Source organism: Phyllopteryx taeniolatus, chromosome 9, assembly GCF_024500385.1.
Source record: "Phyllopteryx taeniolatus isolate TA_2022b chromosome 9, UOR_Ptae_1.2, whole genome shotgun sequence".
NCBI lineage: Eukaryota > Metazoa > Chordata > Actinopteri > Syngnathiformes > Syngnathidae > Phyllopteryx > Phyllopteryx taeniolatus.
This window is the reverse complement of record NC_084510.1, coordinates 19288574-19313290: the sequence shown is the minus strand read 5'-3', so window position 1 is coordinate 19313290 and position 24717 is coordinate 19288574. Positions and strand designations below refer to the sequence as shown.

General features: G+C 40.5%; 1 protein-coding gene across 1 annotated transcript; it reads right to left on the bottom strand.

Moving 5' to 3' along the window:
* Nucleotides 1–30: 30 nt before the first annotated feature.
* LOC133483355 (sodium-dependent neutral amino acid transporter SLC6A17-like) lies at nucleotides 31–17485 on the bottom strand. The gene is made up of 12 exons (XM_061784463.1): nucleotides 17332–17485; nucleotides 14296–14720; nucleotides 11438–11595; nucleotides 10042–10168; nucleotides 8794–8975; nucleotides 8607–8717; nucleotides 7940–8181; nucleotides 6973–7165; nucleotides 6703–6895; nucleotides 4535–4694; nucleotides 4268–4430; nucleotides 31–2907 (listed from the first exon to the last, which is right to left on the bottom strand). The coding sequence occupies exons 2-12, from the start codon at nucleotides 14576–14578 to the stop codon at nucleotides 2509–2511; spliced, it is 2211 nt and encodes a 736-aa protein (XP_061640447.1). The 5' UTR covers nucleotides 14579–14720; nucleotides 17332–17485; the 3' UTR covers nucleotides 31–2508.
* Nucleotides 17486–24717: the final 7232 nt, after the last annotated feature.

Here is a 24717-nt window from a genome sequence, read left to right as displayed (position 1 = left end):
ACAGTGCACAAACACATACACAGCAACCAGAACAAGAAAAGGATATCTATTTGGCTGAAATTGCATCAGATCATTTCTATCACGTTTTCCCTGTAGCCACATTTATTTTGCAGTTTTATTTCTTTTGCACAGACTTCTATGAGGACAACATAAAACATACAAGTTTGTATCTCATTGTGTATTCATAACATTCATTATTCTGTGATGAAAGACTTACTGATCAGACTGATACGTCACCTGAATAAAATCAATATTTTGAACAAAATGTTTTAAATGTCAGTATTTACATTATTGCAGAATTTTGCAATCTCTATTTTCCACACTGAGAAATTCTATAGAAAATTAGATGCAAAATTAACTTTTTTAGCCACACAAAAGTGCCCCGTGAGACTATATTTACTATAATCACACACTGGAAGATAAACAATGGATGGTGCAAGTAAATACAATCTTTGCTTTCCTTGGATCTTTTTCCGAGATGGAAAAAGTCACGTTAGGCCTGAGTGTGACAAACATCACCTCCACCAGTCAACATCATGTACACAAACTCAAAAATAGTCTTTAAATGTACAATTAAGATGAAAATATACATCATCAAGAAGATATTATTCATCACATCTACATATACCGTAAATATACAGGAATATAAATATAATCATTTTAATAACAGCACAGGTTTGAATATTATGGGTTAAGAAAATAAAGATATATGTAACAGAAGATGTGCTAGTGTACAATCTTCAACGATGCACTAGCAGTGGGTACAGAAATCAAACAGCCATCTTTATTTAACCATTCACACTTGATGTTTTTGGTGACAAATGTAATACGTTTACAACAGATTGGAATTGTCACTCAAGTGCTGCAATTTGTGTATTGAATAGTTTTTAGACAACATTTGGATATAATTTGTGCTTCGGTAACTGCCTTAGTGTGTCAGCAGAGCACTGATTGTGCGTGTACTGTATACACAGTGCTGCAACCACTGGTCAGAGATTAGGTTCAGTAATTTATTGTGTGTCATAGTTGAATTAAAAAGGAAAATTGGTGCTTTTAGATAATCGTTACTGCATTCTAGTGCACAGTTAAGTGGAAACTCTTTTGTGCTTTTGAAGAAGTCTATTGCAACATTCACGTTTCAAGTGTTTTGCTGTGTGCCTCTAATTTTGGTGTATAAAATGGAATTAATGTGATGAAGTGTAATGGATGATGATATGACTGTTAGTGTGCACTGTTCATTGTATTACAGTAGGTCCATCCCTTGAACATAAACCATATACAGACTCGACGCAGAAGTGAAAAGAAATACCGTAGATCCTAAAATAGTGGCTTCTCCTTTAGTAGACACTCCACTTGAATAAATGAATACCGAACCTCAAATAAATGCCAGTGCCATGAATTTTTCACAAACCTCCCTTATAAACAGCTTACCCCCAATACAAGGGGTCCCCCGTTTAATTTGTATGTATCTCGGAACTCTTAACACTAACCTCGCTCAGATAACATGGTAGTCAAGTCATATTTACAGTAAATAGATGAATGAATAACACTTTAAGCCATGAATATAACACAATCAAATGTAAAACATGAAGTAGTATTAACTGTTTCTTCTTGTGCTGTGTCTTGACATATTCTTATGCTGCTGTGCAAACGAGTTCATTGTGTGCCATTTGTAATCTAGAAACATCGTATGGACCCGTCGTAAACTGAAGACCTCCCTGTAGATGCATCACACTCTCTACAGTTGAGTAAAAACATTCTTTGTACCTTAAGAGATGATCAGGTGTTCCAATTTGACTTTTAATTGGTCCAAAAATTATTTATTTACTACTGTCTATGCCAGCGACATATAGTGACAGACAGAGCAATTCAATGCTTTTTCACTAGATGACAGAAGGTACAATTACAGTATCTTCATATAACAGAATAACAGCTTTGTGTTCAACTAAACAGGCCCAAATTTCATACTAAGTAAATTTGTGCGTAAATTGATCATCATTACTTCAGCATATATGTACTTTGTGTGACATTTTTGTTTTGTGGTGTGACTTGAGATTTTTCTAATGTGAAATATGTGCCTTGGCTCGATAAAGGTTGGGAAACACTGCTCGGCCACTATTTGAGGATATACAGTGAATATGAGCAGACAGTACTGTAGTTTATGATACACAATAAGAGCTTTGCAAATATATACAAGTATTATTTTTGTGCAGAGGCGCTGCCATGTGTGCACACACGGACATCACTGCATTAGATAACCTTGTCTGTGTTGCACAACACAAAGTCAAGACAGCCTTTGTCTGGGTGGTCTTCGCCTTAGTAGTAGTGAGTGGTGCGTCATTAAACTCTGAGGTTCCTTGTGCTAAGGCAAAGGAAATGTTATCTTAAGTGCATGAATTCAGTGATTTGCAGCTTTGTAAATATGCTTTTTTTGTTGTTGTTGTTGAGGGCAGTGGTGGGGATTCTTGGCCCCCTCGTGAAGGTAAACTAGACTAGTGGATGATAGAATTAAAAGTCAGATTCAGGTGTTATAGGAGTGGTTGGTGTGGTAGGGCTGATGGCGGCATTCTGATAGCCCGTACCATAGCAGTTTTTAGGAGACAAGGAGTTTGGGTCCAGGGGTTTGTTTCCACTGGGAGCCAAGTAGGCTTTGCGGGCCGCCAATGAAGCAGGCACATCGCCGGGTTTGGCGCGGAGGATGAACTTGGACTCGTCTTGCTCCTCCAGGTTGGAGATGTCCTTCATCATGCTTTTACGGTAGGAGACAGACAGCTTGTTGGAGCCGTCTGACATCAGGTTGAAGTGACGGGCGATGAAGACGATGGGGAGAGGAAGCATGGCCACCACAATGAGCGCAAAGCACATGACTAATGCCCACGTGGGGTAGCTCTGGAAGCGCTCCTGAGCCTAAAAACACACAGGGTTGAGTCACTACGTGTGACTTAGAAGAATCACAATTTAAATATTTCCATTCTAGTAAAAGCTGAGAATAGTTAAGAAAGAGCCCTACCTGCAGTCCATACGTAGCTCTGCCTCAAACCTACCTCAAACCAAGCCATCTTTTGACCTACCTACTTACATCTGACCTGCCTCCCAACCTACCTAGCAACTATCTACCCTACTATGTACCCACCTACCAACCAACCAAACTACCACATGTACAGCCCAATCACCAACCCACCTACCGGCCTATCTACCTACCCACTTACCTAATCACCTACCTACCTACCTAGCCACCTACCTAACTGACCCACCTACTTGCCAAATCATCTCCCTACCCTCCTACCTCGCTCTACCTCAAACCCAGTCACCTACCAATCAACCAACTTACCTTCTACCTATTCACCCAATTGCCGAAACACCTAGTTACCTGAGCACCTATCTACTCCCCTACCTACCCATCCTAGCTCTGCCTGAACCTCACCTCAAACCAAGCCACCCTCCAACCTACCTACCTACAGTCGCTATAAAAAGTCTATACACCCCTGTTAAATCGCCATGTTTTTGTGATATAAAAAAATGAGACGAAATAATTTATTTAAGAACTAGTTCCAACTTTAATTTGACCTAAAACCTATACAACTCAAGTGTGCCCTGTACACACCCTCTTATAACTGTGTTGTGGATGTGTTCTGAATTAACCAATCACATTTAAATTAATGTTAAATGGGAGTTAGCACACACCTGCCACCATTTAAAGTGCCTCTGATTAACCCCAAATAATTTTCAAGTGTTCTAGTAGCCTTTTCCTGACATTTTTTGTTTTTTTTCTTTAGCAGAAGCCAAAACAGTCCCAAAACATGATACCGCCACCACCATGCTTCACTGTAGGTATGGTCTTCTTTTGGTGATGAGCAATGTTTTGTTTGTGCCAAACATACTCTTTAGAATCATGGCCAAAAAGTTCCACCTTGATTTCATTGGACCTTAACACATTTCCCTATATGTGTTTGAAAGATTTTGACTACTGGAACTGATGAAATTTATTTTGGGTTAATCAGAGGCACTTTAAATGGTGACAAGAGAGTGCTGACTCACTTTTAACATGAGTGTGGATGCGATTGGTTATTTTTTAACACAGCCATATCCCATTTATGAGAGATTTATGAGATTTGTCTATCGCAGTTGTTTATATCCCCCCCCCCCCCCCCCCTTGAAATGATAAAATGACAATTTAGTTGTACAAATCCAATAACTGATTGTACTAGTGTATATACTGTAATGACTATATAACAATAGGTAGGAAAAGGCTGAAAAACAGGCTGACCAGTTCTTGCACCCATGCGTTGTATCCAGGTGGGCTGATAGCCATCTCTATGACAGAAGCCGAGATGAGCACGATTAGGCAGATTGGGGAGACGTACTTCCACAAGTAAAAGTAGATCACATTAGGCCGGAAACCCAACATGTCCTCCAAATCTTGCATGAATCTGTCGGCAACAGAGGAGCAGAAATATTAAACAATATATGCAGGCTCCTGCCTCTGTAAACAATGACCCACTCACCTACCTACACTCATCTGCAGTTGTTGTACCTTTTAGTGCCATAAATCCAAGCCACCGACACATTTTCCAGGATGACCACCACAGTAAGAGGCAGGCCGGCGGAATAGTCGTCAAACATGGTGACAAAGTAATTCCCTGAGCGCTGAACAAACAGCAGGCCGCACAGGAAAGCCACAATGCAGCAACACACTAGAGAAGTGGGGGGAAAAAAACGTTCGTAAAGGACATACTAGGGGACACTTAACTGGACATAGCATTAGACACAGCTGCACAAAGTCAATACACGAGCTGTATCAAAAATTCTGCCTTTACAAAAGAATGATGTTCCATTTTGATTTTATATTGTAGTTGCAGTTTTTTTCTGTGCTTTTGTGGCACATAATTTTGATGTGAAAATTATGTAGATTTTTGTGTTTTGTTTTTCTTTTGACAAGAAATACGTGGTGAAAATCTGGATGGTGTAAACTACGCTTTTATTTGGGGAAAAAAAGCTTTTGTGTCTTAGTCGGCACTCGCTTACACAGTAACGCCACCTACAGAGTTAGAGAGGTACAGCAACACCTGCTATCCATCCATTTTATATAGCGTTTGTTCTCATTAGCGTCACAGCTCGGCTTAAGCAGATTTCACTTGACTTTTGGACGAGAGGTGGAATAAACCCTGCCCTGGATGCCAGTCAATCTCTGGGACTTCATAAAAACATACGGTAAGGACATAAATAAGTACAATGTAATGACAAAATTTTTTGGCTTCAATTCAATAGACATTGTCCTGTGCCTTCTGTGGTGCACGCCTTGGCTACCTGGAGGTAGTATAATACAGACATCTCAGCTCCTTAGTAAGCTGTAGTAATAATAGTCATTCTTCACAAAGGATAAAGAATATATGCCTGTGAGTGTTGTTATATTGTCTTAGAAATTTGTTGCACTATTATTGGCGTTCAAATATCTGTTACATAAAGCATTATAACACCGCTATCGAGATGCTATTCATCATCCTAGCTATGGTCTTTCCCATTATGTGTTAGCATTAGGCTACCGAACTTAAAGGCAAAGTTATGTGTGTATTTTTTCTTTTTTTTTCTTTTAGCACGAAATGTGTAATTTTCTTTGTTTAGTTTGATGGTAAACTTTAACCGGATGTGACATTAAACAGCTTGAAGCCTCTTTTTGAAGAATTGTTTACTAGCTTCACAACTGCTGCTCACTGTGAAATTAGTTGAGATGAGTTCGTGATATGGTTCTGTTGGTTTCATCAAGCCGTGATCTCCAACTCTCACTCACAGCCGAGTGTGAAGCGGCTGGGATGAGAATCAGCACCTCCAAATCTGAGTCAGAAAAGGGTGGCGTGCCCTCTCCAGGTCGGGGATGAGTTCCTGCCCCGAGTGGAGGAGTTCAAGTATCTTGGGGTCTTGTTCACGAATGAGGGAAGAACGGAACGGGAGATTGACAGGCGGATCGGTGCAGCGTCTCCAGTGATGCAGACTTTGTATCGGTCCCTTGTGGTAAGGAAGGAGCTAAGCCGAAAAGCGAAGCTCTTAATTTACCAGTCGATCTACGTTCCTACCCTCACCTATGGTCACGAGCTGTGTGTCGTGACCGAAAGAACAGGATCCCGAATATTAGCGGCCGAAATGAGTTTCCTTCGCACGGTGTCCGGCCTCTCCCTTAGAGATAGGGTGTGAAGCTCAGTCATCCGGGGGGAGCTCAGAGTAGAGCCGCTGCTCTTCCACATTGAGAGGAGCCAGATGAGGTGGCTGGGGCATCTGATTCAGATGCCTCCCGAACGTCTCCCTGGTGAGGTGTCCCGGGTACGTCCCACCGGAAGGAGACCCCGGGGACGACCCAGGACACGCTGGAGAGACTACGTCTCTCGGCTGGCCTTGGAAAGCCTTGGGATACTCCCGGAAGAGCTGGATGAAGTGGCTGGGGAGAGAGATGTCTGGGCGTCCCTGCAAAAACTACTGCCCCCACGACCCGACCTCGGATAAGCGGTCGAAAATGGATGGATGGATGGGAGTTCACTGCCACCATACAGCAGTCGTGTCTCAAATTTTCAACGGAGCAAGTCAAAGCAAAAAAATTGGCTGAATGACTTCTCATGTCTCAAAAGTTGAAGTCGTGTCACTGGTTCCTCAAAATACCTCTGTATATTCAACAAATAAATTACTTATTCAACAGATAAATTACTTGTTTACCTGTGAAAAGCTCCTTCTGCACCTTGTAGGTGTCGAGGACAGGCGTGGTGATGCCAGTCATGGTGCCGATCATGCTGCCCAGTCCGAGGTTGATGAGCATGAAGAAGAACATGACGGACCAGAACGGCGAAGCGGGGAAATGTGTCATGGCTTCTGTGAAAGCGATGAAAGCCAAACCGGTGCCCTGAACAGCCTGCACATATACAGTCAAGAGAATGAGTCAAGGACAGAATCTGCTGTGGAAGCACATACGGGCCAGTGCTGGCTCACTTTGTTGAGCTCATCCTCCAGGATGCAAGGATCCAGACCCAGCTGGGAGAAGCTGCCCTCTTTCACTGTCTTGATGACTTGATACATCTCGGCGTAGTCGGGGGTGGTGAGGTGAGAGAAGTTGACGTGCGGGGGGATCAGATCATGACTCAGCACATTTGAGTTGAGGTATCCCACAATCTTCTCAGCGTTGCTGTATCGACAAAAATGGTACACAAATTGAAAAGATATATCAAAATATGATAACCACTGGAGCCTTGTACACTTACCAGGCCACAATGTACAGCACACTGCCTAATTTCTGAGTTGTTCCTTATTTTGTATCTAGAATATGGAAACTGTAGTGGTGCCTTGAGATACGAGTGACCCGATTTAAGATTTTTTTTCACGATATGAGCCGTCATTTGGTCGTTTTTTTTTTAATTTGTTTTATTTGCGAGCAAAAATTTCAGATGCGAGCGCTGTATGGTGGCAGTCAACTCAACTCACTAAGCAACACTGTTACTGCTACTGCCAGTTGAAGTTTACTGTCTGACTAAACATAAAATAAAAAGTAATTCCACAAAACAACCACATAACTTTGCCGTAAGGTCCGCTAGCTTAATGTACTGGGAAACATCATAGACAAGCAAACGGATAGCATCGATTTTGGGGTGTAATAACCCTTTAAACAACAGATATTGGTCCTCAGAACTGTGAGGCAGATGTGCTAACCAGAGCGGTATGTATTATTTATTTCTGTTTTGTCAATATTAGTCATATTACAAGACTGTGACTCCCATGTTTCTCTGGAAGCAAAATAAAAGGCATAATATCACAACAATAGTCACTTGTAAAGTGTAATACCACCAGCTACAGGATTTTGCTGTTGTATTGCTTGTGCAGGTGCACCTAATATTGTGGCCCATGGAAGTGACCACACATACATGACTGTCTAAAGGAGAAAGAAAAAGCTTCAGGAACGTACTCTACGACACACTTCTCGTTCATGATGTTGGCCTTGAAGCCCAGTACGGCGAACACCACCAGTGTCGCCAGGATGGACGTGAGGAAGTTGATGAAGGAGACGAGCACAGCGTCAAAGTGGCAGTTGTTGTCTATCTTGTTGTAGCTAGAGAATGCGATGACTCCTCCGAAGCCCAGACCCAGGGCAAAGAACACCTGGGTGGCCGCCTCTCTCCACACCTGGGGCTCCAGCATCTTCTCCAGCTAAGAGATGCAACAATATGAATAGGCATTTGTCAGTTTAAAAATGTAAAAAGGCAAAGGAACCGGAGGTTAAAGTACCGGTGGTTCTATATACTTAAAAGACCAATATTTACCTCGCACAAATTCACATTTACCTCACATTTACCTATCGCCTTTTTCTCAATTTTTTTGGGTGAAAGTGGGAGTTTTTGTGGGGTGAGTGAGGTTTTCTGGTAAATGTGACAGTTTTTGGGTTTGAGCGGTGTTTTTGGGTGAAGGAGACTTGTGTATGAGAGTTTTTTGGGTGTCAGTGAGTTTGAGTGAGAGGTTTTTGGGTGTTTGATTTTCGTTTTGGCGTACGTCAGAGAAATTTTTTATTTTGGAGCTATGTGCCATTTTTATATATATACACATACACACACACACAGTAGTTCTGCTGGGCTCACCTTTGGAGTGAACATGTGAGCAATGCCATCCACGGATCCCTTCAGCATCAACCCTCTGACCAGGAAGCAGAAGAGAACCACGTAGGGGAAAAGGGAGCTGAAGTACATCACCTGTGAGGCAAAATGAACACAAACAGTATGTTGTAGCAGCTCAATGCCGTCCCTCACGTCTTCTGCTTTGTCATACTTTCCCAGAAGAGGCGATCCCTCTAATGACGGCAAGGCAGACGATGATCCAGGCGGCCAGCAGAGATAAAGTCATTTTCACGTTGAGACCGCCACTCTCTGCGATGGTGCTGGTCGTGTTCAGGGTCTGGCGGTACCAGAAGTAAGTGGTGGCCGAACTCTTCTCGCACTCTGGTTCCACAACTGAACATTATGGGAGGGACAAAGACTGATGAAAACAAATACATGGCAAGACAGACAGGCTCTCACTGGCTGTAATACTAGATACAACCTGCACCATCTAATGCAGGGTGGGCAAACTTTGGTGGTCAAAAAACAAGTTACAATGCAGTTGTGCCTTGGGGTACAAGTTTAATTTGTACCGTGACCACGCTTGTAACTCAAAACACTCGTATTCCAAATGATCTGTCCTCATTGAAATTAATGGAAATGCCATTAATCTGTTCCAGCCCCCCCAAAACAAAAGTTTGTTTTTTTGAGGAAAAACAGCACTCTATAATATTGTACTTTATAAAAGAAAGTAAAAAGATTCAATTAAATACAATTTAAAGAATTAAACAGTTTATGCACCATGATTTAATGTCGCAATCCAATTCATTGTGCTGCTCCCTGTTTTGTGCCCGCCTTGGCCACCACAGGCAATCATAGACTCGTATCTCAAGGCACCACTGTATGTATCCCCAAAATGATTTTTGAAAATAAAATGACAATCATTCTTGTTTTTTTTTTTCCTATTTACAATTTATTTAATTATAACAATTATTTAATCAAATAAATCTAACATGTAAAATGTGTATGTAAAATAGTTTTACTATTTACATTTTTGAAATAAACAATAAACCATAAATTAAAAAATACAGTGTTTTCCAAACGTTTTATTTAATTTTTAATTTTATGGCATGAGTGAGCGAGTGGTTTGCACATTGGCCTCACAGTTATGAGGTTGGGGGTTTGAATCCGGGCTCCTTCCTAGATGGAGTTTGCATGTTTTTATTCCCTGGGTATTCCTGCATGATTTTGGACCGTGGGAACATTTCAAAACTCATAAAACACATCAAAGACTCTAAATTGTCCTTAGGTGGGAACGTGAGTGAGAACGTTTATTTGTGTATATGTGCTTGGTAGACGACCAGTCCAGGGTGTTACCCAGCCTCTTGCCCGAAGTCAGCTGTGACAGGTTCCAGTTTCCACGCATTCCTGAACAGGATAAGTGGTATAGAAAATGGATAGATGGCTGTTGTGTACTCACTGGCAAGCGTCCCATTCTTCCTAATAGGACAGTCGCTCCATGGCAGAGGATACTGGAAGGACTGGAAGAAGTAGAAGATGCTCCAACCTATAATCACATTATAGTAGAGCCCCACAAAGCCACACACCTAGATGGACAGAAAGACAGACATTATAAGCACCGATGGAGGCACAATGATGCTCATGCTGCCGCCAGTCGTGCAAGAGGCTACATCGAGTTGGAGGGAGGCGTGAATAATTAAAGTGCTCTCTTTTCAACTCCGATACTCTCAGAGATATTTTTAGCTATACATCTACGCCAGCTGTGCGACTCGACAGAAAGGCTCCCTTTCACTGTCAAACATGTCAATACCTCCCATGTACTCAGGAGGGGGAGGCAGGTTGTTGCGGGGATGGACTAACTTCTACCTGCATACATACATGCTTGCTTGTGAAGCATTTTAGACTATAATACAGTGGTGCCTTGAGATAAGAGTTTAATTTGTTCCATGACCATGCTCGAAACTCAACACTATCTGAAATCAATTTAACTGCTGTATATCTGCTATATAATCACTTTGAAATGTCGGATGTGATTTGTAAAGGGGTTCTAGAGTTATCAAGAACATTTTTAACTGACCTTTAATCTGTTCCACCCTCCCACCCCAACATTTTTTTTTAAGGAATATAGCACTCTATGATATTGTAATAACATAATGAAATACAATGTGAAGAAGCGAACAGCTTGTACATCATGACTTAATGCACCAATCCAATTTATTGTGCTGCTCCTTCAGGTGTGCCCACATTGGTCACCGTGAGGCAGTATGATACAGTCATGCAGACACAAATGAAAAATAGTAATGATTCTTCTACTACTATAAGTGATTCAGTAAATTGCTGTGTTAGTCATTTTTTGTAGATGATAAAGAATACATACCAGTGAGTATTATTATATTATCTGTCTACATGTGTTGCTCCACTGTTTGTGTTCAAATATCTGTTGCTTCTAAAAACTAACCAACCAAGTATCGATGTTACCCATTAGCATGCCAGTGGCATTTTGCATTGTTTGTTAGCATTAAGCAAAAAGGACTTTCCTAAGCAAAAAATGTAGTGAAAAATTAAAAAGAAAACTACTTAAATTACCAAAATGAAAAGAAAGTAGACACTTTATTTGCTTCAGTGGGCCACATAATGTTATGTGGCAGGCTGGATGAATTTGACACCTGTGCTCTAAATTCTCATAGCTGTGAATGTGAGTGTGGATGTTTCTTTGTCTATTTGTGACCTGTGACTGACTGGCAACCTGTCAGGGGTGAACCCCAACTCTCTCCCCAAAGTCAGGTGGGTTAAGCTCCAGTTACCCACGAGCCTTATGAAGAAAATAAAAAGATGGATGGCTGTAGTTGTAGTACCATCAAACTCGACATCCCGATCCCGCCCAGACGTGGGCAGACGTAGTTCCACACTCCAATACTCCCGCGTCGGATCTTCTGACCCACAGCCAGCTCCAGGAAGAAGAGCGGGATGCCGATGACAAGCAGGAGAATGAAGTAAGGGACGAGGTAAGCGCCTGAAAAATAGAGAGGCTTGTTGATTTACAGGGAATAAGACACACAGCGTAATCAAGCAGATTTGCAGATGATCTTGGCAGGAACAGCGTCTTTTTAAAGTCAAATATATTTACCAAACTCCTCCTCAATTAATGTTTCAATCTCCGTCTAAATTTGTCCCTTTGCTGCTTAATCCTCCGGGATATAATCAGGATGTGCAAAAATTGAGTCAACATCTGGGATATAGCGATTTATAGCCACCAAACATGAACTGCATCAATAATAGCAACTGTATGCACACATGAAGTGGGTGGATTGAGAGGAGATGAAAGGATGGCTGGAGAAGACAGGAAGCAAAAGGAAGAGGAGAAGAAGTGACTAGATAGGAGAGGAGGTGAAAGAATAAATGAGCCACAAGGATGACAGTCTAAATGGAAAGGAGGTGAATGCATAGCATGGGAAGTGAAAGGAAGAGAAGAAGTGAAGGGAACGACAGATGATGTGAATGTAAGGATGGAGATTAGAGGAAGTGAAAAGAGGGATGTAGCAGAGGTGGAAGGCTGACTGGAGAAAAGGGGATGCTAAAGGATGGATGGAGGAGCGAGGTAGTAAAAGGAAAATGAAACACGACTATTTTAAACGGGGGACAGCAGAGGAAGGGTAGAGACATTAGGAATAAAGGTGGACAGAGAGGAAGTGACAGAAGGAAAAGTGAAAGAAAGGATGAGAGGAAAGTAAATGAAAGGGTGAACAGAAGGGAGGTCAAATAAAGACGGAGAGGAAGTGAAAGGATTGAGATGAGAGGAGGTGACCAGATGGAGAGGAGATGAAATGGATGGAGGGGAGGTGAAAGCATGGATGAGTTGAGAGGCGGGAAAGAATGAGTGGAGCGGAGATTAAAAGAAGGATGAGAAGAGATGGAATGATAGATGGAGAGGATAAAGTATGAATGGAGAGGAGGTGAAAGGATGGATGGATATGAGATGAAAGGATAGCTGAGAGGAGACAGGATTTAAAGAGGAGGTGAAAGAATGGAGAGAGAAAGGTGGATAAGGGAAGAGGGGGAAGAATGGATGGAGAGAAGGTATAAACATGAGTGGAGAATGGAAGATGTTTCATGCATCCCAGTATACAACTATCTTCATATTGATTATGTTCTTCTCTTTTGCTAAATCTCGCTTCACACAGCGTGCCCTGCCACGAGTCTAATCAATAGTGCAGTTAAATTTAGCCACATTTTTTTTTTCTACACGAAACAATTGACTGGAAGGCTTTGAAGGAGAGAATCAAGACATTTTGGTGCGGATCGAAAAAACAGATACAGTACTTTATTTAACATGAAAACGTACAGTTGGGCTGTAGTGGGAAGAGAATGTCACCAAAAGAAAAAGGTAGAGCTACCAAAACAAAAATGTTATAGAAAAATATGTTTCTAGTCAAACATGGTGGACTAGTGGTTAGCACATCTGCCTCACAGTTCTGACGTTAAGGGTTCAAATCTGGGCTCAGCCCTTCCTGTGTGCCATTTGCATGTTGTTTCGTAGGTTTTCTCTGGGTACTCCGGCTTCCCTCCCACATTCCTAAAACATACGTCTGAGATTCATGAAGACCCTAAATTGTCCGTAGGTGTGAATGTGAGTGAAAATGCTTGTCCGTCTATACAGTAGTCCCTCGTTTATTGCTGGGGTTACATTCCAGAACCACCCCGATAGACAAAAATCTGCAAAGTAGCAACCATATATTTTATTAATTATATATGTTTTAAAGCTTTATACATATTACCAATACAAAATATGCATGTGAAGTGCAGATATTATTTTTGTCCACTTGGGGTTGCCATCCACACATTCTACACTCTAGTATCTGTGACTCTGAATGTGTGTCGCTTTAAAAGTCAACAAATCGGAGTGTAATGTTGACTCAAGATAGTGCTGCCTCTTACACATGCTCTATCTTTTACGCACTCTTTCCTCCTGGCTTGTGCTTATTGCTACGTAAGTCTGCACCGCAAAATCCCAAATTACAAATAGCGAAAAAATCCCAATATAAAATTAGATATGGTTTAAAAATCCGCTATACAGTGAAACTATAGAAAGAGAACCGCAATATGTGCTCTGCGAGTAACTGCTTTAATTTAGCTTTTTCTCTAATATAGTTTAATCAAGATACTCTACATTTGCTATTTTCTTGTATTTATTACATCAATTTATCCCATTAAATGATTGAACTTTTAATCCTAAAAGGTAAATCCAACTCAACTGTATTTAAGCAGTGAGTCTTTTGAATACCACTACAGGGAGACCCCGTAGCACTAGTGGTACCATACTTTGATAATCACTGTCTTAAGCTTTATAAAAAGAGTGCAAAAACACAAATAGGTGAAGCATAGGTCCCACAGAAAACAATGCATTGGTGAATTTGGGAATAGTGACCACAAATATGGGAGGGCTTACTGTATTAACTTTTGTCAAGGCGAAATTTGGGATTTAAAATCATTAGATTGTGCTGGGGTGCTTCATGTTGTGGCCATGTCAGTGTACAGTTGTAAGTCAATCGCAATCCACTAGCACGGAAAGCTAACGCAGCAGTGTACATCTTCACTCCGAGCTCCTTCTTGTCAAACATCACAAACAGATGGACCCAAATGGATGGATGGGGGATTACTGTACTTTATAGCTTAAGAGAAACACGGGAGTCACAAAATACACGACCCGACTCACCTCCTCCATTCTTTTGGCACAGGTAGGGGAAACGCCACACGTTCCCTAGGCCCACAGAGAAGCCCACCTGCGCCAGGATGTACTGCAGCTTGCTGTTCCAGGCCGGGCGTCCGTCGCTTTCCGGCACCTCTATCTGCGGTGCTTTCTTTCCGGCCACGGCGCCGACGTTCAGCGAGCTGTTCTTGTAGTCCAGCGACTCCTCGTGCGCGAGCAGGTCAGCCACAGACTCTGTGACGTGCTCATGGCTTTGCTCGCGCTGCGTCACCTTGCTGTTTTTAGGCATCGGGGAAGCCGGGGGTCAGGAAGGGGAGTCGGGGGGGAGCTGGAGACTGATGGGAAGTGGAAGAAGTGATGCCTTAAAGAGCTTTTAGAGAGGAGATGCTGAAGATTGACAGCTGCTTTTGTTCTTTATTTCGCCCTCAGTCCTGCATTTGAAAAAAAACAGCTATAATGAGGACAAGAGCAATAAAAAAAAAGGAATGGATGAATATTGATGCTGTCAGCAAAAGACAGTGATCCATTTGATCAAGAGTATTTTAAAAGTTCCTTTTCCTGTTCGCAATCCAGAAATAACACTTTAAAAGGTCGCTTCCGTACTTTATGAAATACCCAAGCATGTCATCATGAATAAGACCTTTTGTAGGCTTTGTTTTGACATACAGTACATTTCAAATGTATGTGCTAAACAAACAGCAACACACACTGCATTTCATGGTGTTGGCAAAAATTCCCAATCGTGCAAATTACAAATTTAATTTCTCTTTTCTGCAAGCTTAACTTTTGTGAAGCTCCCCCTCTCCCAACCCTGTAAATCCCCTAATCCCCTGAAGCCCAGTAGAGACCTACCTCCTTGGTCACCCAGCCCTCTATCAGGGAGATACATTGCTGCCTCATCCCAAACTAATGGAGGACAGGAACATGACGCTTTGGGAGCAGCCGTCACGTGTCCGGCAAATCCACATCACAAGCCTTTCTTAATTTTCTCGCTTATTCACAAAACCCCACCCCCAAAGTCCATTTCTGGATACAGGAAATGATGCAATAGCAAACACTTTCTCACCATCATCAAATCCATCCTAAAAGTTCAATTTCATTACAAAATATAAGCCCTTTCATGCTTCTTTGACATGCAATTCTTACCTCAGTTTTAATATTGGTGTTCTTTTTTTCCCCATCATCTCTCAACATCTGCATGCATGACTCATCTGCATGTCAACATGAGCCTATGATGTAATAATCCACAGCCATTCACAAATCTGCGTAATCCGACATGCATTAACTGTAAAGCCATGAAGTGGCTGGGGAGAGGGAAGTCTGGGCGTCCCTGCTAAAGCTACTGCCCCCGCGACCCGGCCTCGGATAAGCGGTAGAAAATGGATGGATGGATGGCCTTCATTCTGACTTGTCATTCAGTTCTGCACTACAGCACACGAGACATTGTACAGGATGCGACAACCCAGATGAAACCAACTCTGCCATCCAATAATCCACATGATGACCCCCAAGCTGATGGTCTGAAGAGTACTCAATAAAAACATACAGAAATTACATAATTAAATAGAATTTAAAGATTTAAACAGTTTTTGCTTGGATATTGTGCTGCTCATTCCGGGATGCGCGCCTTCCCTACCAGGGGGGCAGTATAGTACAGACACACTAAGAAAGGTTTCACAACTGATTCAGTAGGACGCAGTAATATTGGTAGTTTTTTTTCTTCCCTGCAAAGGATAAAGAATATATACCTGTGAGTATTGTTATATTGTCTGTCTACATGTGTTGTTCCACCATTTGTGTTAGAATAGCCATTGCTTAAAGGGTTATAACACCGCGACACTGAGGCTATTTGTTAGCCCCGATTTTATCTATCCATCCCTTCATCCATATATCTATCTAGCTATATATAGTTTGAAGAGACTCACCTCCCAGGCACATGCAGTAATCTCCGTCTGCACATTCATGTTATGTGCCACCAACGGGTTAGTAGGTATTTTAGGAACTTTAGTTTTACTATATATTGTTTCAATGTACAGCCTTTGACTACTTTTTTCACTTGTTTGGCAGTTGATAAGCATGATGCATGAAGTTGACTCACCATCAGCAAGGCTCAGCTCCACTTCCTAAAATCCTCCACCTCCGTCACGCATCATTAAAGAGTGAGGGATTTGGTTTTATTACTGGTAACTTATTTGTTACACTTGTATGTTAAAAATATTTTCCCTCAAAAATTGCTTACAAATGCATTGCAGGAACAAATCATTCCATTATTCTATTTGTGAAAATGTATTGTTTTTTAAACATGAAAAAAATCAGAGGTGAACAAACATGCCCCAACAGACTGTTTTCGACCTTGAAGGTTCCACTGTAACAGATGTGGACTCATATAGGACAATATGCAAAGAGTGCAACAGCCGTCAGTTTTTATGTGATATTCTATGATTTGGGAAGAGTTTCAAGCATTTTTTTTTAACAACGACACAAGACAGTGACACTTGTCATAGAAATCAATAGTCCCTCATTAATAATTCACTTCTCATTCTGGCTACGTTCTAGCTCCAGCAAGGTCAGAGGCACACACGTATACACTCATTTAAAACGTGTCGATGGGAAGAAACCACACATTTGAATAAAAACTACATATTCTGCTGAAAGCATCCACCCTGAAAAGTGGCTTTTAATGGAATTTCAATAAAATATATCACCCAGAGGTGTTGCCTCTTGGCTTGGATCCAATCATTTAAAGATTGCAGATTAAATTCATTTTTCAAATAAATAAAACCCATTTTAAACCGACTATAAACTCCAGGGACTGTGCTGCACCCAGTAAACCAGCATCGACAGTAACTGACTCGTCACAATCAAAACTACACAAAAAAACACAACCCTTACTTTCCCTTTAGAAAACATACATTAAAAATAACAATTTGTTCAAATCTTAAAGATTAAATGCAACTTTTATGTAATCCATCAGGAAATGACTTTTTAAGTTTGTGAGGATTGTGCTGAGAAGGATGAGTAAAAAGACACATTATGGCTTACCGTTAGTCTTTTGCAGAGGTCGGAAATATCCACGTATCTGTATTAAACTGGCGAAAGAGAGGAGCGTTGGTAGCACATCCACCGTGTGTGTGCCTGAATGGGGCGGGTGGATGACTGAGGAGAGGAGAGGAGAGGGGAGGGGAGGGGATGAGGATGGGTCTTGGGGTTGGGGTGGGATGCAGCATCACGCAGGGTGGGACAGAGCTGCACCGTGACGCACGCATCTTACGCTCATTGTCCACGCAAATGACAAACGATCACCGGCTGTTCATTTGTGGTCAGATGGGGACCGTTCGATGCCAAGCGTGTGAATGGGGGAGGTAGGGAGGGGGCTGTCAAGGTCACTGCTACTTGAGGACGTGATGGAGTCACACAGCTTTTGTTATATGTGATATGATCTGTTTTTGTTGGTGAAAATGAGCATGTGAGATTCTGACATGATGTTTTAGAGTGGAATCACAAAAATCCCAATTCAATAAAGCAAATTTATTATTTTATCATATATAATAAATATATTCTTTTACTTCTTCCCACATTCCCCAAAATTTTCCTTAGGTGTGAATGGCATGTTTTTTGAATATGGGAGGAACAGGAATCATTTGAACCTCAGAACTGTGAGGCAAACGCGATAACCATTCTATCCTATATAGTCATTCCTGCAGTTTTTAATCCAATCCAAAATGAATATCAGCAAATGTCCTTCATTTGTCTTTTTCCCTATCATGCTGCTGTAAGTAAATCTCTCTGTTGGGTGATCAATCATGTCTTCTGTTTTTTATGCTGCCTCTCAGATAATCGTCAAAGTAAATTGGTGTAGCAAAAGGAGTTTTTTTTTTTTAATTATTATTATTATTTGCTTCTATGTCTTGTGGCTATTTTGTCTTCATCTCATAGGTCATTTTTCCTATAGAGATGCAGGACAGGAGCAAACAGCTACCCAGACCATAAACCATGGAGCATCTTTATTAAAAAAAAAAAACAATCATAATAAATAAAACAACTTTCCTGACACCAAGACAGAGTGAACACACCCAAGTTCAAATAACCTCAAACCACCATTTTTCATGTGGGAAATGGACCACAGAAATTACTTCAAAACATGAATACATAATAAAACATTTCAATTACAAAATATCCTGTACAATTAAAGTGAAAAACAAACGTTAAAATGCATGTTGAAGCACCGTCTGACTTTAATAACAGCATTCAGTGTTTTTGTGTATGGGTTGAATGAAGAACGTGGCTCATCCTGACTTTGCACTGTAATAAAAAGAATAAAAAGACAATACAAGAACATGAAGAGAGAGATTTTGTTTAAAGTGTCATTACTGTGCGTACTGGAGTGTTTGTGTGTTAGATGTTTTGCTTTGAGGGGTGTGGCCAGAAGCTGGAGTCGGACTCGCTCCTTTACGAATGTTCTCATTTTGTATTTGTGTATTTGACCCGTTCAGGGAATGGTTGACAGTGCATCGGCAACTGTGGCTCTCCTTGCCCACATGCGAAGGCATTATAGTACCTTAATTGCTCAAATTTGTTTCCACTTCATTTGAGCGGTGGAATATCTGAAGCTCGCGTCTAACTCATATTTTGGCTTCTAACACAGAGCAAAAAATGATCAAGGGACAGCTCTTAATTTGAAAAACTCATGATTTGGTGCACTCATATGTTAATTTAACACTGTATTTGCCCACTCTTCCTTCCAAAAGCGGTCCAAATGTGTCCGATTTTGTACGACTGTTGTTGTGCCCATTGTTCTTCCGGCTGCTCAACCCCTCTATCTGGTCCCTTCTCTATCTAACAATATCTATCTAAACACTGGGGTCATGTGACACTCATTACTCTGGAACACTTCATCCGAGAGGGCGAGAATAAATAAAGCCTCCTTACGGTTGCTGCCTGGACTAAAAGCAAGATACTGTAATTAGTGAACAACACATCTGTGGCGCCTTTTACTTCAGTAACTTCATTTATGGATTTGGGGAAAGATTATACTAGCGTTTTTGTTTGCGTCCGGCACATCAATGTAATTTCCGCCATGTTAGTGGAATGTGTTATGGTCAGACCAGTTTCCGCATGTTGCTATACATTCTCTCCGACATCATACTGCACTGGCATAAGAATGTGGAATGGACTTTTGGAGGAAGCTGCAGTACTTGCAGGGAACACAAGCCAAGATTTTAACCTCCAACCTCTTTGCTGTGAGGCAGCAATGCCAACTACTTCCCCAATACACCATCCTGTTCTGGCTTGTTTTATCCAGTACCTTCGGTTCCACAGCCCAATGCCATGCCCACGTAATATTCCACAGGCAATATGGGATTTTGATTGCATAAGCAAGTTGACATTTACCACACAACCTGTCCATCTGAGTCAAAGTGTAGGAAAAGGTCAATCGACCTGGTCAGCTGACTCCTGTGTAGCATCCAAAGTATTTTCATTTTGTTAATTTGAAACGGTGGGCGAGTGGTAACTTCTCACAGTCGAGAAGTTATGGGTTTGAATCTCAGCTCGGCTAGCCTGTGTGTAGTTTGCATCTTGTAATAAAGCTAAGGAGAAAAAAACAATTTAAAAAAAAACCCAACTAATCTTTTGGAGGAGGGGAACAAAAATAAATAACTGAAATAATGTGGTTGCACAAGCGTGCACACCCTCTTATAACTGAGATGTGGCAGTGAGCAGATTAACCAATCAACCATTCAAACTTGGTTTCATCATACAATAACACATTTTCCCACATCTATTTGGGAGATTTTGTTATGGTCCAGTGAAACCGAAGTTGGACATTTTAGCCATGATACCAAAGCATTTGGCACAAACACAACACTGCTCGTCAACCAAATAAAAACATATCTCCAGTGAAGCATGGTGGTAGCAGCGTCATGCTTTGGGGCTGTTTTTCCCTTAGCTGGAACGGAAGCCTTCTTCAAAGTTGAGGGAATTATGAACAGTTCCAATTAGCAGTTGGTGTTAGTATTCTTTTAGGAAGCAAGACAAAATGTCAGGAAAAGTTTACTTGAACAGTTGAACTTTATTTGGGGTTTACAGGTGTGTGCTGACTCCCATTTAACATGAGTTTGAATGTGATTGGTTAATTCTTAACACAGCTACATCCCCATTTATAAAACGGTGTGTGCACTTGTGCAACCACATTATCTCAGTTGTTTATTTTACTTACCCTATTGAAAATATTTTTTAAAAATCAAGAACATGTTATACGTCACATTAATGGTGGAAAAAGTGGTGAAATGATTTATCCTGGTCTTGTTTTTTCCTCGTAAAAACCTGGCATTTGAACAAGGGTGTGTCGACTTTTTTATCCCCCATTATATACCAAAAAAAAACCTTAAAGCAAAAAAAAAAAAAAAAAAAAAGCATGTTGAGAGTCATACTTGCTCATAAACAAATGATCCAAAACCTGAAAGTCAACAGGATTATTTAGCTTGTTAAAGTACAACACAGGGTGGCACGGTGCTGTCATGTTTTTAATAAGATGTTTTATTTTTCTGTCATCCTGTCTCGTGGAGGGACAATCTTAAAATGTGATTTTATCTCTCTGGCTTTTTCTCGGGAAAGTGACGTCAGCACTCCTCTGCTGCTGTGCCGTTCACCTTGGGCCGCCATTTGATGCTTTTTTTTTCGTGTCTTCCCTCACACCCACTTACACTCACGTGTGCTCATGCATTCTGCATCTGCACCACCATATCCGCCCAGTACTTTTCCTTCACTCCAGTCTCATTTAAATTCCTCCGTCCCTCCCTCAATCCCCCCTTGCTGTGTTTCTCCCCTTGTGTTTGCACTGTCTGGGTCAGTCTCAGCTGCTAAAAATAAGCCTCAAGCCCGGACTGTACTATTATCACTTATCTGATCCATTATCCTCAGTATTAGCACTTCAATAAACACAATTACAGCAATGAATGTGCACAGATTGGTCATTTGGTTGGTGAGAACATGTTTTTGAATGTTCTCTGTACACTCACTTGCACACATGCAGTTTTCCTATCAGTCTTCCTTATAGTATTATTATACCAACGTGTTCTAGCTATAGAGGGCATGCTGCTACTGTGCAAGTGTTCAACCCAAGTATGTCAGGTGCTGTCATGACACACACACTGCAGTGCCTCGCCAAAGCCCGCCGCAGGAAGATGGCACATGTCCTCCAAACAGGTTTTTACTACAAAACAGCTACACAAGGAGATTGTCTGATTCGTGATCATCCATTTTTACAGTATTGTGATGGGAATTTAATCCAGCAAAATGAAGTTACTTAGTTATGTTTAGTCATTTTATTCATGAGAGAAATAGTACAAATAGGTCTGTTGGATTACAAAATGCATCATTAGTACACTGCAAAAACTGGGTTTAAAAGAGCAAGAAAAAAGATGACATCAACGAGATCAGGACTATATTACTTCATTTAAGCAAAGTTATCTGCCAATATAATAGGAAACGTTGACTGGGCGAGATTAGCTTACAACAACATAGCTACCTTAAAAACAACAACAACAAAAAACACTGACACACCACAAAGAAGAGTGTTGTAAACAACCCTGCCACATTTTAATGATTCAAAAAATAACCATGTATATAAAGGGAGGCTTCAAAATTGTGAAAAATTATTCTGTGGCCTCTGCTCTCAAAAGCTGTGAGCATGTCCGCTGACTACACAATACAGTATTAGATACAGTAGTTATCATCCTTTGAACATCTTTTCATCAATTATCTTCAAACATGTGTAATCACTTTACAAGGTCTTTAAAACTAGTGCCAAAAGAATTATGGTATTTATTTCAAGCTAAACTTACGCTTAACCAGTATAAAATCTCAATTACAATTTATATCACCTTAAGATTTTAAAAAAGAAGAATCTTGAAACAAGTGGAATTCTCTTGCACAAAAACTGCCTGGCATGAAGAAATATTTTGGCAGAGAACGAACAAGCACATTTTATTTGGGGATTTGAGATACTGTCTCGAAACTTGGTTACATTTGACTTTTTGTGGGGCAAATGTTTCCAGTTCATGGATTTACAATTTCCCCATGCTTAGTTTTACAATTTTAGGGGTGAATGTTGAGTGTATTTGAGATCCACAATTTTCTACTGCTACGGCAGATTGCTTGGCCCACAAGAACATGTGACCCTCTATAGAGGAACTTCACCAGATGGTCTCTCAAAGAGGGGCCAGCCCAGGCCAGCTCACATGGTTGAGGGCAAAGCTGCTGTCCCCATTTTTGGGACTCTATAATCCACTGAGACTATCCTGTAGCAAATGATTGCAGGTCGTTTTAGTGATGCAAAAATAAACTGGGTCAGATTGACGCTACTGTGAAATCTGGGATTTAATTGAACAAACTGTTCATAATATGTGGGTGAATTGGCTGTTCTTTAAGCATAAAAACAACATAATTCATTAATAACTGCATACATATTTCCCTCTCTGCTGCGAAGCGAGCTGTAATCCTTGTTCGCATTTTAACCGCTTGATAATCATAATAAAACCACCACGTGAGCAAGAATAATTATAATCATAATTTTAATGCAGTCTAACTATAAAACTACATTTATTTAAATGTTGATAATATATTTTTTTAATATTAAAAATATGTATAGTACTGTCCAAAAGTCTATTGGCACCATTAGATTTGTTGTTTGCTAATGTGTATAAGTAAAATGCATGTAAATTCTTCCAGAAGAGGCCAGATTGGTTGAATTGGTAACAAGTGAAAAAAACATTTGAGGAGTGTCCCGTTTGTGTTTATTTGTCCATCTGTTTGTTAGTTTTAGCAGACTACGCCCTGCTTCATGGAGGATTTGGAACAGATTTAGGGTATCATTATGATTCTGGTGGGGTGGACATTCCCGAAATGCCACAATGATTCAAATGGTGAAAATATATTCCTGTATTTGTACCTTTATCGTAGGCTCTTCTTGTCCCATACGCCACACCTCCACAAAGCTTCATAGAAATAGTTTTTATGTTCTTATTTTGCATAACCCTTCTATCTGCATCTGTCCTATTAATTATTCTTTTACTATATCAAAACAATTGCTGTGAAAAGGTTGATTAAAACAAGAAAGCAAGTGCCTTTCTAAGATCTTTGCACAGAACTGTGTTTACATTATAGTTGAGGTGTAAATGAATAAATGCAAATAAAAAAGAGATGTGACATGACATCAGTGAGTTATAGAATTCTTCATGATTTATTGGTGGCTCAATTAGTTAGAACATTTAAGAATGTAACAATGCAAGAAAATGGTCCTACAGTATAATTTGAGCTTGGGTCTGAGTTATAAACAGATGCTGCTCTCTAGTGGTAAAAGTCTAGTGGCAATAACAACCCATAGATGTACTGCTATACAGTACAGTATTACAGTATCTTTTTAGTTTATTAGTTTCGAAAAAATACTATTAATTGGTGCGGGAAAAGTTGAAAAATAGTTATGCAGCGTGTGTGAGCGAATGTCAAATTTGTTGTCATAAAGCTATTTTGGAGGCAACCTGACAAATGATAATTAAAAAAAAAAATTGTAAAGGAAATTAAATAAAAAAATAGACGACTTTCATGTGAATTTCACTTACAACTAAAATACCCTATAATTTTAGTCTGGATCATTGATGGGCAAAGTATGGCCCGCTGACCACAGATGGCCTGCGCTGTTCCTTAATCCGGCCCAGTGAAAATGTATTTTTGATCATTGTTTAATACATTTAATGTAAATAATACATCCATCCATTTTCTGAGCTTCTTCTCCTCACCAGGGTCGTGGGCGTGCTGCAGCCTATCCCAGCTGTCATCGGGCAGGAGGCGGGGTACACCCTGAACTGGTTGCCAGCCAATCGCAGGGCACATACAAACAAACAACCATTCGCACTCACAGTCACACCTACGGGCAATTTTAGAGTCTCCAATTAATGCATGTTTTTGGGATGTGGGAGGAAACCCACGCAGGCACGGGGAGAACATGCAAACTCCACACAGGCGGGGCCGGGGGTTGGACCCGGGTCCTCAGAACTGTGAGGCTGACGCTCTAACCAGTCGGGTAAATAATACACTTATTTTTGATTAAATGATTTATTCATTGTAATCAAATTCATTAAGACAAATAATTGTATTAAAATAAACTTTTACAGTTGTTATTGTAGATAATAAAATATAATCTTAGTTTAAAAAAACGTGCATATATATCATTTGTTAATTGAGTTATGGCAAATATTAAAATTAAAACACATAGTTACAGTTAGTATACATATATACAAATTGAACAATTTTATTGTACAGTACTAAATTATTCGTTAGGTGTAATCAATTATTAAATTAAATCAATTATGAGTAATTCGATACAAAAATATATAATTTCTGGGGGGGCGGGGGGGATGAAATCAACTA

Coding starts and splice junctions, on each gene's coding strand:
- LOC133483355 (XM_061784463.1), bottom strand. CDS start 14,578: ATGCCTAAAAACAGCAAGGTGACGCAGCGCGAGCAAAGCCATGAGCAC. Junction 11,596..14,295: donor GTGCCAAAAGAATGGAGGAG/GTGAGTCGGGTC, acceptor TCTATTTTTCAG/GCGCTTACCTCGTCCCTTAC. Junction 8,718..8,793: donor GGATCGCCTCTTCTGGGAAA/GTATGACAAAGC, acceptor TTTGCCTCACAG/GTGATGTACTTCAGCTCCCT.